General features: G+C 42.9%; 1 protein-coding gene across 3 annotated transcripts in view; it reads left to right on the top strand.

Annotated features, from left to right (window-relative positions):
• The window catches only part of LOC139311736 (zinc finger protein 420-like), a 336,520-nt gene that overhangs the window by 49,070 nt on the left and 270,290 nt on the right, over positions 1-17,160 (top strand). The window contains exons 1-3 of one of the 3 annotated variants that reach the window (XM_070936226.1): positions 12,120-12,219; positions 13,199-13,272; positions 15,129-15,255. The exons of 1 other annotated variant lie outside the window; for it this stretch is intronic. In XM_070936226.1, the coding sequence (XP_070792327.1) occupies positions 12,120-12,219; positions 13,199-13,272; positions 15,129-15,255 (301 nt within the window). Of the gene's footprint in view, positions 1-12,119; positions 12,220-13,192; positions 13,273-15,128; positions 15,256-17,160 lie in introns of those variants that run through there. One more of the 3 variants, XM_070936225.1, reaches the window with a different exon arrangement.

Here is a 17,160-nt window from a genome sequence, read left to right as displayed (position 1 = left end):
CTAGCGGTGGGCACTATTAGGGCTTCCAAATGCCATCATTTGGAAGCCCTAATAGGCAGAGGACATAAAGAAGAAGCTGACTGAATGGTAGAGAATGGAAAGATTTGGAAGGAATGGGATGGAAGATGATAGATAGCTAGATAGCTAGATGATAGCTAGATAGATAGATAGATAGATAGATAGAGGCAGAAGCTTCTTCAGTTCTGACTGAATACTAGAGAATGGAAGGATTTGGAAGGAATGGGATGGAAGATGATAGATAGCTAGATAGCTAGATGATAGATAGATAGATAGATAGAGACAGAAGCTTCTTCAGTTCTGACTGAATGCTAGAGAATGGAAGGATTTGGAAGGAATGGGATGGAAGATGAGATAACTAGATGATAGATAGATAGATAGATAGATAGATAGATAGATAGATAGATAGAGACAGAAGCTTCTTCAGTTCTGACTGAATACTAGAGAACAGAAGGATTTGGAAGGAATGGGATGGAAGATGATAGATAGCTAGATAGCTAGATGATAGATAGATAGATAGATAGATAGATAGATAGATAGATAGATAGAGACAGAAGCTTCTTCAGTTCTGACTGAATGCTAGAGAATGGAAGGATTTGGAAGGAATGGGATGGAAGATGAGATAGCTAGATGATAGATAGATAGATAGATAGATAGAGACAGAAGCTTCTTCAGTTCTGACTGAATACTAGAGAACAGAAGGATTTGGAAGGAATGGGATGGAAGATGATAGATAGCTAGATAGCTAGATGATAGATAGATAGATAGATAGATAGATAGATAGATAGATAGATAGAGACAGAAGCTTCTTCAGTTCTGACTGAATACTAGAGAATGGAAGGATTTGGAAGGAATGGGATAGAATATAAATCTTTCCATGCTCCACCATTCGGTCAGAACTGAAGAAGCTTCTTGGCTGAGAAGCAAAATGTCTTCAGGGAAAAACGAAGAAAGTCCAGTTGCCTTTCGAAAAAAAGCACCTTTGGGACACCTGGTTAGAAATGTTTTAATATGAAACAGCTGAGGGCATTTATTATTTATTTATTATTTATTAATTCAATTTGTATGCCGCCCCTCTCCGAAGACTCGGGGCGGCTCAACCAGAAAACTCTCTGGGGAGCAGCAAACCTACTTACCCAGCAAGGCTACATTCCTATAATTTTCCATCATGACTTCCCAATGGAGTGCTTTTTGGTCTGGATCCAGCTCAGACCACTCCTCCTCGGAGAAATACACAGCCACCTCCTTGAAGGACACAAGGCCCTCCTGAACAAGGAAACAAAGAAACCAAATAGTCTCAAGAAGGTTTTGTCAGGTCTATCCCATTATGTACAGATTCCCAGAGCAAAGATATACCCTAAGTTACATGGCTGTGCTTGGTAGGATTCCAAGGTTTAGGTGAAAAAATAGATAGGCTTTGAATGAAGAAATAGTTCAGGCAAGTTTAATCAACTTGATGGATGTGACAAGACTTTCAGTGCCTTTCAGTGAAAGTATTCCTAGTCTCTTTATGCAACTCAAAGCATTGTTAGAGACCCCACACACCCTGTTTCACGGTCTGCTTCTGTTGCGGGAGGAGGTTTCGAAATATCTTCGCTTGAGATCTGCATATGTGAGACTGATTGGGGTAGATTGTAGGGGGGAACACCGAAATATTTTTATCATATTTTATCTATATCTTAAATTATTGTATTTTATTCCAATTTCATTTGAGACTGTATTTTATCCAATTCCATTTTAAATGGCTTTTATCAAATTTTAGTAAGAATTTGTTTCTGGAACTCTGCCCTTTGATATAGCCCAAGGGCTAATCAATAAATAAATATTTTAAATTAAAAAAAAAAGAAAATAAATATTTCTAGCAGGACTTCCAGATTCGGTAACAGCTTTGTTCCCTATGCCATTTGTCTGGTAAATTTGCAAGATTTGTTTCTCTTGCCTTGTACATGTATACATCTGAACTAGACTATGTTTCTCCGTTTCATATAATATATGTGGGTACATGCATAATTTTGTATCTATGCATGTAGGTCTTTGGTTATTCGGGTTTTCTCCTGCATAAAATTGGAGGAGTCTTGGCAACGTTTCGACGAAGTCTCATTCGTCATCTTCAGGCTGGTGTCTTCGGCTTCATGCTTCTAGGAGAAAACAAGTATCTATGTATCTATGTATCTATGTATCTACCTACCTACCTACCTACCTACCTATCCTCTATGTCTGCCCATCAATCCATCCATCCATCCTGTTCGTCTCTCCATCCCTCCCTCACTCCATATATAGTCTGTATTCTGTAGTCTATTATTATTATTTTTCTTATAAAGACGCCCTGCAGGAAGGTTTGAAGGGGAGGAGATTCCCAACAAAGCATCACTTGGAAGGGAGCCTCCAATACACTCATAGCAGGGGTGAAATCCAGCAGGTTCTGACAGGTTCTGGAGAACCGGTAGTGGAAAGTTTGAGTAGTTTGGAGAACCAGCAAATACCACCTCTGGCTGGCCCCAGAGTGGGGTGGGAATAGAGATTTTGAAGCATCCTTCCCCTGCCACACCCACCAAGCGATGCCCACCAAGCCACGCCCACAGAACCGGTAGTAAAAAAAATTTGGATTTCACTACTGACTCATAGGTCCTTTGCATTATTCTCAGTGTAGGTTTTGAACTAGGAGCAGCTTTTAGTAGGATTTCTAGCAGGACTTCCAGATTCTGTAACAGCTTTGTCCCCTATGCCATCTGTCTGGTAAACTTGCAAGATTTGTTTCTCTCACCATGTACATGTATACATCCGAACTCGACTGTGTTGTTTCTCAGTGTCATATAATATATGTGGGCACATGCATAATTTTGAATGTGTTTGTTTGTTTGTTTATTAAACTTGTCATGTTTATGTCTATATTAGAGGTGGAGACCCTTTGAGACCTGTATGCAATGTAATTTCATTTTAATGTATGCCGATGAGTGGATATTCAAAGTGGCAATAAAGCTATTCTATTCCATTCTACTTTTTCTAGACCATGGAAGGAGAGAGTGCTCTGTATACTACCATGACTTCCTGAAGGAAAAGGAGAAGATGAATCTGATGAATGAATTTGCTCCTCTTACTTGAGTTGGAGGTTCAACCACTGTTTCAGCTGCACCATAAAGAGCAGACAATTCCAACTGAGTCTTCCCTGTGAGGTAAAAAAGGTATTTTAAAAAGTGTAATTAATAAAACAGGAAAACATGTTTTACAAGAAGAGGAGAGAGCTTGGAACTTTCTGAAGAACAGAGGACCTTCGATTACCTCCCAAAATATCAATTACCTCCCAAAATATCCTGACTTGGATCTGCCAGAGAAGTGCTCCTCAGAAACAGCTCCTGAAAGGGATTTGATGGATTCCTGCTTTCCTCAGGATTTCTGATGTCCATTGTGAAGGACTTGAAATAGGAGACAGGAGAAAAGAAGAATTACCGTATTTTTCGGACTATAAAACGCACCGGTGTATAAGAAGCACCAAGATTTTGAAGAGGTAAGTAAGAAAAAAAAAGTTTTTGCCCTCCCCGGGCCCTCAGGAGCACTCTGCAGGCCTCCCAAACCCTCTGTGTGCCCCGTTTTTCACAAAAACAGGTGAAAAACGGGCCCGTTTTTGCAAAAAATGGGGTGCGCAGAGGGTTTCGGACAGTGGTGAAATGTAAAATTTGTTACTACTGGTTCTGTGGGCGTGGCTTGATGGTGGTAATATGACTGAATGGGCGTGGCCAACTTTTTTGTTTTTTACTTTTAAAACCATTTTTTCTACAACCTCTTCGGCTGAAGCCTCTGACGATCCCAGCTGACTTGCCTGATCGGCAGAGGCTTTCTTTCTTTTTTTAAAAGCCTCTGATGATCCCAGCTGAGCCGCGTGATCAGAGGCTTTTTTTTTCTTTTAAAAGCAAAGAGGTTGTAGAAAAAATGCTTTTTAAAATAATAAAAAAAAGCCTCTGATGATTGCGCGGCTCAGCTGAGCAATGGGGGTGGGGGCAGGGATTTTTGCTACCGGTTCTCCGAACCACCCACCTCCATCGCTACCGGATCGGGTGATCCGGTCCGAACCGGGAGCATTTCACCCCTGATTTAGGAGGCTTCTAGAGTGCTCCTGGGGGCTGGGGGAGGGCAAAAATACCCCCATTGTTGCAAAAATCAGGCGAAAAACAGGCCTGTTTTTCGCAAAAATGGGACAAATAGGACGGGCCTTCAGGAGGCCAAAAATGGATGTATTCAGTGTATAAGACACACCAACATTTCCACCCTCTTTTAGAGGGGAAAAAGGTGCGTCTTATACTCCGAAAAATACAGCAGTGGACATCACAGAACACGAAATGGATTCTTGAAAGCCTCCAAAGTTCAACAGTGAGGCTGGAAAAGTAAGCAAGGAATGCCTATTTTCTAACATAAAACAATCATTAGTGAAACATCTCCACATATTATGAATGTCAGAAACTTCTGGTAGGGAAGGGTGAAAAAGTCAACCACATTCTTGATTCCATGCAACCCCTTCTGGGCTCCCAAAGTGAAGGTCCCTCACCTGCTCCTCCTTCTGCTCCTCCGTCTGGCTCAGGAAAAGGCCTTCCACCAGGGCCACCGCCTGGGAGCTGGTCTCTGCTCCACACTCCCGCACCCACTTCTCCATCTTCAGGGGCAGAAGAGCCAGGAACTGCTCCAAAACAACCAGGTCCAGCATCTGGGCTTTGGTGTGCTTTTCTGCTTTGAACCATTGATTACAAAAGTTGTGGAGTCGGCTGCAAAGTCCTCGGGGATCCTCAGAAGGCTGGTATTGGACGCTCCTGAAGTTCCAGGACTGAACGTCTGAAGGGACAATAGTTTCCTTCTCCAGGATCTTCTGCCCAGTTCTTGGCCAGACCTCCCTGCAGTTCCCAGGCTGAACAGCAAAACAACCAGTTCTTCCAGTCCCCTCACTCGCTGGAGATTGAGTCTCCATTCTCTCTTTCTCTCTGTCCTGTAACACAACACCAAATGGGTCCAAGGAATCTTGTGGCTCTCCAAACAACTTTTCATTCAAAGCACTGGTTCTGCTACTGCAGCTATGTTGATAGTTGGACATTCAGCCCTCTTCAGCCAATAGATAACTTTATCTCTACACGAAGAGAACAAATGGCTTCAGTTTGTGTATCTAAGGTGGAAAAGAAAATAAATTCAGAACAGAACAGAACAGAACAACAGAGTTGGAAGGGGCTTTGGAGGTCTTCTAATCCAATCCCTCGCTCATGCAGGAGACCCTACACCATTTCAGACAAGTGTTTGTTCAATTTCTTCTTAAAAACATCCAGTGTTGGAGCACTCACAACTTCTGTAGGCAAGCATATTCTACTGATTAATTTTTCTGTTAGGAAATTGAAGGCCACGTAAGGCAGGCTATATAAGAAATATCATCTAATAAACATTTTAGATAGATAGATAGATAGATAGATAGATAGATAGATAGATAGACAGACAGACAGACAGACAGAATTCTTTATTGGCCAAGTGTGATTGGACACACAAGGAATTGGTCTTTGGTGTATATGGTCTCAGTGTACATAAAAAGAGAAGATACATTCGTCAAGAATCAAAAGGTACAACACTTAATGATAATCATAGGGTACAAATAAGCAATCGAATCATACTAGGAAGCAGTCAATAGAATTCGTAAGGATACAGCAACAAGTTACAGTCATACAGTCATAAGCGGGAGGAGATGGGTGATAGGAACGATTACTAAACATTTTAGTAATAATCTAACAATTTAATTTAATTTAATTAATTCAATTTATATGCCGCCCCTCTCCGAAGACTCAGGGCGGCTCATAATACATTTAAAAAAATCATTATAAAAAACATTTACAAATTTAAAACATTAAAAACTCATTCACGCCATTCATGGCCGGATCTCGCCAGATCACAAGAGCGAGATCAACGGCCTCAGGCCTGCCGGAAAAGCCAGGTCTTCACCGCTTTTCGGAAGGCCAATAGGGTGGGGATGGTCGGGCCCTCAGGAGGTAACTGGTTCCAGAGAGCTGGGGCAGCCACGGAGAAGGCCCTCCCCCGCGGGCCCGCCAATGACTCTATTGGTCTCTAACCATCCCTATTCCTAAACCTTGGCTAATGAATGCTCCAAAAGTTACCTAATGCACATTCTATTTGCTCCAGGCCATCTCTATTCCTAATTTCTAGCTGAGCTCTGCAAGATGTCTAAATCTTTGTCACTTTTATCAGCTTTCTAATCACCCAGAATTGTTACAAGCTTTACAGGTGCATATTCCCTGTGAATAAGCATTCTTTGTTCTTGCCAGACAGACTCCACAATTACAGGCTTCCTTACCTTCAGGTATGTGCTATGATCTTGCTTTGTTTTGGCAGACAGCCCATCAGTACTAACACCTCACCTGATCTTAACTTTATCCCAAAGAATTGGAAAGTGCTGGATTTTACCACTGAGCAATATTAATCCCCATGGAAGGAAATATTTTTCTGACCGGATATGGGATTGCAATGGCATTGAGTAGATAGTTACTTTGTGTGAGTGTTTGCGACGCGTGGTTGAAAAATACGAAATTGACTTTCATCAAGGATTTGGAAGGCTGAATAGATGTATCTGGAGCATTTTCTATTTCTTTCTCTCTTTTTTTTTCCACAAGGAAGGGCTGGCTTTTTACAAACGAAACCTACGTTCACCTCCAAGCAGGGTTCACGCAACATGTCAAACACCCAAACAAATGAAGAAACCATGAAACTTCAAATGAAAGGCAAGGACACGACCCTGGCTTAAGATGCTCCATTTCCCTTTTACAGGGTTGATTTTGGGAGAGCCAAGTCATACTCTTACACATAGGAAGGATCACACAACATCCCCTGAGCTTAAGCGGGTCAGCCAACAGTAGGAGCCAAGTTCACACCCCCAAACAGGGTCTGGAGATGCTGTCCTGCTTTACCCGCCCTCAAGACAGGCTCAATTGTGAAGGATTTGGCTCTCTTTGAACTTCATCCAGCACCAGGTGCGAATCAGGGCATCTCTGGGGCATCTCTTGCTTGATATTTACAAGGCAAATCTTCCCTCTCCCTTCACTCACTCCGGCTGTTCCCAGAAAACGGGGCGGGAAGAACTTCCCCAGCCCCCACTTTTTTCCTGAGAATTCTGGGTGTTCTTTGGAGGGGGGGCAACACGGCTGGTCTGGTCCTCAGTTTCTCCCCACACCCCCTGCCTGTTGTTTGCATGGAAAGGGGCAGCTGGGGAATATGGACTTTGGGCTCTCTGGTTCCCAGGATTCAGAACACTGAACTTGGATGAGGACTTGATATGTGTCTCTCCTTCCTCCAGGGTGGGGACCCTCCGCCTCCCTTTGCACAGGGAAGAGACACCCCCCCCTTCTCCTTCCTTAGGGCCACATCTGGCTGTCTCACCTGCAAGACTCCCCCCACCCCGCAGTAATTTTTTTACCTGCAGCAAAGCTCAAAGGGTGATGGAGAGAGAGTGCAGCGTCCTAGAGAGGCGAAGCTTTGTGATGTCATTCCCTTCTCTCTTTTGTCGCCTCCTCCTCCTCGGGAAAGCCAGCTGTGGCCTTCAAGCCCTCTAGCGGCCCAATGGTGAAGCGCACTGTGTTTCCTTGGCTTGGCAGAGGGAGCCCTCTGGTGGATTCTGTGTGCAACGCAGGTGCTCAGGCAAAGAGGGGAGAAAGGCTGCATCTTCCTTGCGGGTTAAAGGGAGGCAGCTGTCATGTCTTCTCCAAGGGCATCTTTTTAAAACTGGCTTTCTCTACAAGAGAAACTTTCCGTTAGGAAAGTGATGATAATTGTATATTATCCATTCCATTACGTACTATATATTATATAGATATTATAATTATAATATACCATACATTATATAATTATACTATACTATACTATACATTATGTTATAATTATACTATACTATACATTATATTATAATTATACTATACTATACTTAGGAGGAATGCGGTGGCTCAGTGGTTAAGACGCTGAGCTTTTCGATTGAAAGGTCAGCAGTTCAGCGGTTCGAATCCCTAGTGCCGTGTAACGGAGTGAACTCCTGTTACTTGTCCCAGCTTCTGCCAATCTAGCAGTTTGAAACCACATAAAAAATGCAAGTAGAAAAATAGGGACCACTTTGGTGGGAAGGTAACAGTGCTCTGTGCGCCTTCGCCATTTAGTCATGCCAGCCACATGACCACAGAGACGTCTTTGGACAGCGCTGGCTCTTCGGCTTAGAAACGGAGATGAGCACTGCCCCCTAGAGCCGGGAACAACTAGCATGCATGTGTGGGGGAACCTTTACCTTTAAGGGTGTAATCCAACTGTGTTATCTTGTCCTGTCCTGTCCTGTCAGGTGTGTTGTGTTGTGGTGTGGTGTGGTGTGGTTTGCTCCTCTGGTCTGCTCTGGTCTACAGAGGAATTATTGAGTCTGTCATCTGCACCTCTATAACTGTCTGGTTTGGCTCTGCAACCCAACAAGACAGACACAGACTTCAGAGGATAATTAGAACTGCAGAAAAAACAGTTGCTACCAACCTGCCTTCCATTGAGGACCTGGATACTCCACGAGTCAAAAAGAGGGCTGTGAAAATATCTGCAGACCCCTCGCATCCTGGATATCAACTGTTTCAACTCCTACCCTCAAAACAACGCTATAGTGCACTGCACACCAGAACAACCAGACACAAGGACAGTTTTTCCCCCAGTGCCATCACTCTGCTAAACAAATAATTCCCTCAACACTGTCAAACTATTCATTAAGTCTGCACTACTATTAATCTTCTCAACGTTCCCATCACCCATCTCCTCCCACTTATGACTGCATGACTGTAACCTTGTTGCTGGTATCCTTATATTGACTGTTTCCTAATATGATTTGATTGCTTATTTGTTCCCTATGACTATCATTAAGTGTTGTAACTTATGATTCTTGACGAACGTATCTTTTCTTTTATGTACTCTGAGAGCGTACGCACCAAGACAAATCCCTTGTGTGTCCAATCACACTTGGCCAATAAAAAATCTATTCTATTCTATTCTATTCTATTCTATTCTATTCTATTCTATTCTATTCTATTCTATTCTATTCTATTCTATTCTATTCTACTCTACTCTACTCTACTCTACTCTACTCTACTCTACTCTACTCTACTCTACTCTATTCTTCCATTCCCTATTCTATTCCCTAGTCTCTGCTCTGCTCTACTCTCAACTGTGGTATGGAAAGATCATTTTCTGGACAAAGTCCATCTTTACCCAACCCCTTCTCAAGCCTTGGTAGTACAGGGGTTTAAGGCACCCTGTTATTAAGCTGGTTATTAAGACCAGATGCCTGCAATTACTGCAGGGTTCGAATCTCGCCAAGGCTCAAGGTTGACTCAGCCTTCCATCCTTTCTAAGGTAGGTAAATTGAGGACCCGGTTTGTGGGGGCAATAAGCTGACTTTGTATAAATATACAAAAGGATGAAGGCTATTGCTGAGCACATTGTAAGCCGCCCTGAGTCTTCGGAGAAGGGCGGCATATAAATCAAATTAAAAAAAAAAAAAAAAAGCTCCTAAACCCTAATCCCTCCCCGACGGTCACCTTGGGCTCCCTTCTCCCCCTTTGCATCCCAGCCTTAAAACAGGACGCGCCCGTGGGCGCCCTCTTGCAACAGCCTCCTGCTTCCCCACCTCAGCCGGAAAGAGCCCCCCAACAATCGCAACAGAAACCCGGACGGGGAAAGACCGGAAGTGCCCGAGGGCCTCTCTAGGAAGGGAACCCGTTCGGTGCCTCTGCAAGTCCCCCCACCCCAAAAAAAAAAAAAAACCCTGGCTCACTGGCGGAGAAGAAAAAAAAAAGAAGAAAACCTTTGCCGGGGAAGAAGGCGCATGCGCGCGGCTGCAACTGCTCAGCTGGGTTGGGCTGGGAGGAAGGCGTTGCGCGGATCCTCCCCTGCGCGCCTCGCTTGGGGATCGGAGCTCGGGCGAAGGGATTCCCTCCATCCCTGCCTGCTTTTCTTCCTGGAAGTCTCCGGGCAGGGCTGAAAGAAACCTCCGCCTGCAGCTCTCTAGCTGGGCATCCCAGGCAAAGGCTGGGCTGCCCAGTCTCCCTCCGGGGAGGCTCTTGGCTGGAGCCCGGACAGCTCCCTCCGGGGAGCCAGAGAAGCCCGGTCTCTTTGCCCCGATCAGCGCCAGGGCTTGTCTCCTGGGTCGGAAGGCTAGTCTTCAAGGGTCGGTCCGAGGGAAGCTTAGCTCCGGAGGAGCCCCGCGGCTTGCTCTCTCTCCCCTCCCCACCTCCCCAGCATCATCCCTGATCCATCCCGAAATGATTTAACCTTTGCCTTGGATGAGACGCTTCCAAACGGCGGCGACTTCTGAAGAAGCGTCTTTGGGGAAAAAAACCTCGGGAATACAAGGTGGGGTTTCTCTCTCTTCCTCCCCTCCCCGTCTCTCCCCCTCCCTCCCTTTCTCCACGGTTTTACGTGTCCCCCCCCCTCTTTTTTTTCTTTCTTAGTTTGGGAATAGAATGGAACATAGGATAGAGAATGGAATGGAAAGGAATAGGAATGGAAGAATAAGAGTAGAGTAGGGTAGAGTACAGTAGGGTAAAGAGAACAGAACAGAACAGAGGAATAGGAATAGGAATAGGAATAGAGTAGAACAGAACAGGACTGGACAACAGAATAACAGGAATGGAATTGAATAGGAATAGGAATAGAAGAATAAATGTAGTGTATAGTATAGTATAGTAGAGTAGAATAGAATAGAATAGAATAGAATAGAATAGAGGAATAATAGGAATAGGAATAGGAATAGGAATAGGAATAGGAATAGGAATAGGAATGGAAGAATAGAGTAGAACAGAACAGGACTGGATAACAAAATAACGAATGGAATTGAATAGGAATAGGAATAGAAGAATAAAAGTAGAGTAGAGTAGAGTAGAGTAGAGTAGAGTAGAGTAGAGTAGAGTAGAGTAGAGTAGAGTAGAATAGGATAGAATAGAATAGGATAGAATAGAACAGCAGAACAACAACAGAACAGAACAATAGGAACAGGAATTGAAGAATAAGAATAGAGTAAAGTAGAGTAGTACAGAACAGAACAGAGGAATAGGAATGGAAGAATAGAGTAGGACAGGACAGGACAACAGAATAACGAATGGAATTGAATAGGAATAGGAATAGAAGAATAAACATAGAGTATAGTATAGTATAGTAGAATAGAATAGAATAATAATAGAATAGAATAGAACAGAACAGAACAGAACAGAACAGAACAATAGGAATAGGAATAAGAACAGGAATAAAAGAATAAGAATAGAGTAGAACAGGACAGGACAGGACAACAGAACAATAGGAATAGGAATGGAATGGAAGAATAAGAATGGAATGGAATGGAATAGAACAATAGGAATAGGAATAGAAGAATAAGAAGAGAAGAGAAGAGAAGAAATAATAGAACAGATCAGATCAGGTTAGATTAGATTCTTTATTGGCCAAGGGTGATTGGACACTCAAGCAATCTGTCTCTGGGGCAGAAGCTCTCAGTCCACATACAAGCAACAAGTGATACATCGTGATCATAATCATAAAATACAATCATCATAAATCACAAGATACAACAGTCTTGTTGTATCTGATAGTCATGGGTTACTAAATCAAAGCAAATCATAGTAGGATACTAAATAAAAGCAATCAACCTAAATCTTAAGATACAAACCACAAAGTGATAGTCATAAGATGCTAAAGTAATAGGTAATAGGGAAGATAAGCAGAATAGTAATATGGCTCTATTAGGTGGCATAAGACAGTGTTGTGGGAATTAGTTGTGTAGCAGAAGGATAGCATGGGGGAAAAACTTGTGTCTGGTTTTTTTTGGCATACAATGCTCTATAGGGTCATCATGAAGGAAGAAGTTGAAACAGTTTATGTCCAGGATGTGAGGGGTCTGTAGATATTTTCACAACCCTCTTTACATGCAGGGTACAGATCCTCAATGGAAGGCAGGCTGAAGTATGGAAGCAGAAGTATTAATAAGAACAATAATCGCTTTTTCCATTTATATACCTCAGAATTCGCAGAAACTGTTTTGGGTCTGGAAGCCTTTGAGTTAAATGGCTGCTGAGTGGCTCGGAAGAAAGGGGGATGATCCCTCCTTAGAGATGCTCTTTGGGGGAATCCCTCAGGAAGATCCATCTCAGAAGAGACGATCAGGTAAAGCCTCTTTAGAATAGCAATTGCACTTAGACTTATATACCGCTTCACAGTGCTTTCCAGCCCCTCTCTAAGCAGTTTACAGCCTATTGCCTATATGGAAACTGATCACGGAGAGATTCAACCTAGAATTAAGGAGAAACAATCAAACAATGGAACAGAAGCTGCCTTCAGAAGTTGTGGGAGCTTCATCACTGGAAGCTTTCAAGAAGAGACTGGACTGCCATCTGTCAGAAATGGTGTAGGGGTCTGCTTGGGCAGGGGGTTGGACTATTTATTTATTTATTTATTTATTTATTTATTTATTTATTTTTGAATTTGTATACCGCCCTTCTCCCTGAGGACTCAGGGCGGTGAACAGCCAAATAAAAACATCAAATACAAATATTAAAACACAGTTAAAAAAAATATATAGATTTGGCCCCATTAATTAAAACGATAAACAAAACAAAACAATTAAAAAACCCTTAAAAATAATTAAGCCAGCCCGGCTTGTTGAAAAAAGAAAGTTTTAAGGGCACGGCGGAAGGCACTGAGGTCATGGATTCTCCTTATCTCAGGGGGCAACTGATTCCAGAGGGTGGGTGCCCCCACAGAGAAGGCCCTCCCCCTGGGGGTCACCAGCCTGCATTGTTTGGCTGATGGCACCCCGAGGAGGCCCTCTCTGTGGGAGCGCACGGGTCGGTGGGAGGTCGTCGGTGGCAGCAGGCGGTCTCGAAGATAGCTAGGCCCTATGCCATGGAGCGCTTTAAAGGTGATAACCAACACCTTGAAGCTAGATGTAGGACTAGATGACCTACAAAGTCCCTTCCAACTCTACTAATCTGTATATTCTAGATGGGCTGTTCTCTGCCCATAAGGCACTCCTACCTCTCAGTCACCCAGTCAGCAGACACAAAGAATGGATTTCTGAATGTGAAATAATAGAGGAGGAGTTTTTATAATAAGTAGTTCTTCTGTTTTTTTCCCTCAGTCTCAGAGACCAAAGCAACATCGATGGTGTCTTCTGGAACATTGGTTGTCCGTGGTGGAGCACTTGTTTTCCCAAGGAAGGTAGGAAGATCTTTCCCTCCTCAAACTGCTAGTGTCCAGCTCTGTCCGAAATGATCCAGCCCTGTCCGAAATGGGAGAGGGGCTGTTTCGTAATTAGCTTCCTGACACTTTGATAGGAAGTCACATGGTGCTACAGGTAATTCAAGAGGAACCATCTTGCAATACAAAGACACCCTCTTCTCCCTTGGATGTTGAATGGAACGTACTTGGTAATGTAATTATGGTTTGAACTCTGCAATACATGGCCATGCAGTATTATTCATCAGCAGTCTTAAAAATCACAGGTTTATTTATTTATTTATTTATTAAATTTGTATACCGCCCTACTCCTGAAGGACTCAGGGCGGTGAACAGCCAAATAAAATACATATAATACAAATGTTAAAAAACCATTAAAATACAATTAAATAATTGACTCAGAGAACGAAATTTAAAACACCCCAAATTCATAAGACAAATTTAAAATTTAGAAATTTTAAAATTTTTTAAAAAGTTTAAAAAAGAAGTTAGGCCAGGCCGGCCTGCTGGAAAAGAAATCTTTTGATGGCACGGCGGAAAGCGTGCAGGTCCGGGATCCTCCGTATCTCCAGGGGGAGCTCGTTCCAGATGGCGGGTGCCCCCACAGAGAAGGCTCTCCCCCGGGGGGCCGCCAGTCGACATTGTTTGGCCGATGGCACCCTGAGGAGCCCCTCTCTATGGGAGCATACTGGTCGGTGAGAGGCTACTGGTGGCAGAAGGCGGTCTCGTAGATACCCCGGTCCTAAGCCATGGAGGTTAAAAATTATCTAAATAACATTGCACACAAATGTGGATGTGAAAACTAGAAAGAAATTAGGATGATAAATTGAATGAGGCTGGCTTACTGTATTAAAATTCTTAATTGACTGTAGTTTAAGATGATCTGTTTTAAGAGGAAGCAGAAGGTTCTTCTTAAGTTTATACTATGTAGCTAATATCTACAATATATCTACTCTTGTTCTAGCCGTCCTTCCTTCAATTAGGCTTTGATTTTTAAAAATGCAACAAGATCCATTTTTATCCTCAAGAAGTTCAGCGAAGTATATTTAATTTTATTCTTAGCCTCCCCGGTAACAAGGTGATTTGTTCATGTTTCACCTGTGTCCTTGGACGTTAATAGAAGGGTGTACAACAAGTTACATTGCTACTGTACATTACATAATTTGTTGTTGTTCTTAGTTGCGAACTCATATCCGACCCATCACGACCCCATGGACAACATTCCTCCAGGTCTTCCTGTCCTCTATCATCCCCCGGAGTCCATTTAAGCTCACGCCAACTGTTTCAGTGACTCCATCCAGCCACCTCGTTCTCTGTTGTCCCCTTCTTTTGCCCTCAATCGTTCCCAGAATTAGGCTCTTCTCCAGTGAGTCGTTCCTTCTGATTAGGTGGCCAAAGTATTTGAGTTTCATCTTCAGGATCTGGCCTTCTAAAGAGCTGTCAGGGTTGATCTCCTTTACGACTGACCGGTTGGATCGCCTTGCAGTCCAAGGGACTCACAGGAGTCTTCTCCAGCACCAGAGTTCAAAGGCCTCAATTCTTTGGCGCTCAGCCTTTCTTATGGTCCACGTTTCACAGCCATACATTGCAACTGGGAAAACTATAGCCTTAACTATATGCGCTTTTGTTGTCAAGGTGATTACATAATTTAGAATTAGCCAAATTCATAAAAGATTATCCCCCAGGTATGTTTTCAATCAGAGGCTCAGAACTCAGGGCAGTTGCTTATCTATTCTAGTTGGGAATCAGGTTTGTTCTTTAAGAAAAAAAGCTTGTGTATACATTATTCAACTGTTTCTTAAGAGGGACATTTGTAGAATGTGTGGTTTCTGTTTCAGAATTCCGTTTCCTTTGAGGATGTAGCTGTGTTTTTCTCTGTGGAGGAGTGGACCCTGCTGGATTGTGAGCAAAAGACTTTGTACCAAGAGGTCATGCTGGAAAACGCAAAGAACGTGGCCTCCTTAAGTAAGAAAGTTTCTCTAGCCTGAAATTGTGGTAGAAAGTATTTTCCAGCTAGCCAGACATAAACAGCTGATTTCTTTCTTGGAAAATGCTGGCCTCTTCTTTTCCTATAGTGGAAGAGAGTGTCAGCTGCATTTCTACTTCTCTTTGGTCTGTTAAGAAGGGCTAAAACCACCGGTGAGGCTAGCAAAGATGTTCCAAAACATGTCTGCCAAATATTGGAAATGTAATCAGACACCGGGCACATATTATCATATGTGGTGGACATGTGCAAAGGCAAAAATTTTTTGGATGAAAATGTATACATGGTTAGAAAAAATGTTAAAGCAACACATAGATTATAAGCCAAAAATATTTTTGTTGGGCATACTACCAGGAAAGTATGATAAAGGGACTATATACTTAATACTGCATGTCTTGACAGCAGCAAGAATTGTACATGAGCCGCGGTAGCGCAGTGGTTAGAGTGCAGTACTGCAGGCTACTTCTGCTGATCACGGCTGCCAGCACTTTGGCAGATCGAATCTCACCAGGCTCAAGGTTGATTCAGCCTTCCATCCTTTCGAGATCAGTAAAATGAGGACCCAGATTGTTGGGGGTGATATGCTGACTCTGTAAACTGCTTTAAGAGGACTGTAAAGAACTATGATGGGCTATATAAATCTAAGTGCTATTGCTATTGCTATTTGTACAGCACTGGAAAAATGAGGGAATACCTACAGAAGTGAGTGTAATAAAAAAAATACTAGATTGTGCAGAAATGGATAGGTTGACATTAAAAATAAAGGATAAAGAAGATACGGAATATTTTTTTAACATGGAATTTGTTTTATCAATGGCTTGATAATAGAGGTAGAGATTAGAAATTGGATAAATATTACTATGTGTAAGCAAACCGACCCAGACAATACACTGCTCACAAATCACTTATGAACGTAAAAGAAAAATATATGAATAAAATATATATATATAAAAAGAAGGGCTAAAACCTTCATCCTGTCTCCAGATATAGGAGAGGAGTCCTTCATGCAGTTTCCCATCCCAGCTATTTTCCAGTCCTGTCTGTCCCACTTTGAAGATAGCCTTCCTCTTCGTATTTTTCTGTCTATAATGACGGCACGTGGAAGCCCTAATACTGGTAGTCCTCAACTTATGACTACAATTGAGCCCAAAATTTCTGTTGTTCAGCGAGACATTTGTTAAGCGAATTTTGCCCTGTTTACGACTTTCCTTGTCACAGTTGTTAAGCGAATCACTTCAGTTGTTAAGTCAGTGACTGTTGTGGCCTGTCAGCGGCCTATGCAGTTAGTAGCTGATTCCGACAGCGAGGAGGCTGGTGTGGTGCTGCACCAGCAGCCTGTGCAGCTGGCGCTCGAGTCAGACAATGAGGAGGCTGGAGAAGATGTGGTGCCAGAGGCGGGGATTCAGCCAGGGCCTTCAGAACCTCCAGAAGCTCCGATAAATGAAGAGGAAGAAGAGGAGGAACCTCTTCTCGATGCACAAGCATGCAGAGCTGTTAAAAGGCAGGAGTGGTTCCTCAGGAGGAGGTCTCCTCGAGAATAAGGTTTGGGGCTAATTGGCCACTCCCCTAGCCTATTTAAGGAAGGACGACGACTGATGCAATTTGCAGGAAATGACTTCGTTCACATTCCTTCGCGTCTTGATTCCAGAAACGTTTGATTCGGCTCTTGTCATTTTTCCTGCAAATTGCTTCTGGGCATTCTGCCAACCACAGTAAGATTACGGTTATCTGAAATACTGTGCCTCAGAATTGAGTTATTATTCCTTGGATTCTTGTCCGCTGTTAATGAAGTTAAATTAACAGCCCTTGTTCAGAAAAGACTGATTTAAACTGTACTTGTGTTCGAACAACTACTAAGAAAGCTCATTAGTCATCCTTAATTAGTA

Source organism: Pituophis catenifer, unplaced genomic scaffold (genome assembly GCF_029215685.1).
Source record: "Pituophis catenifer annectens isolate HBS135680 unplaced genomic scaffold, rPitCat1.0.hap2 SCAF_2, whole genome shotgun sequence".
NCBI classification, from domain to species: Eukaryota; Metazoa; Chordata; class Lepidosauria; order Squamata; family Colubridae; genus Pituophis; species Pituophis catenifer.
This window is presented reverse-complemented; position numbering and strand designations above follow the sequence as displayed.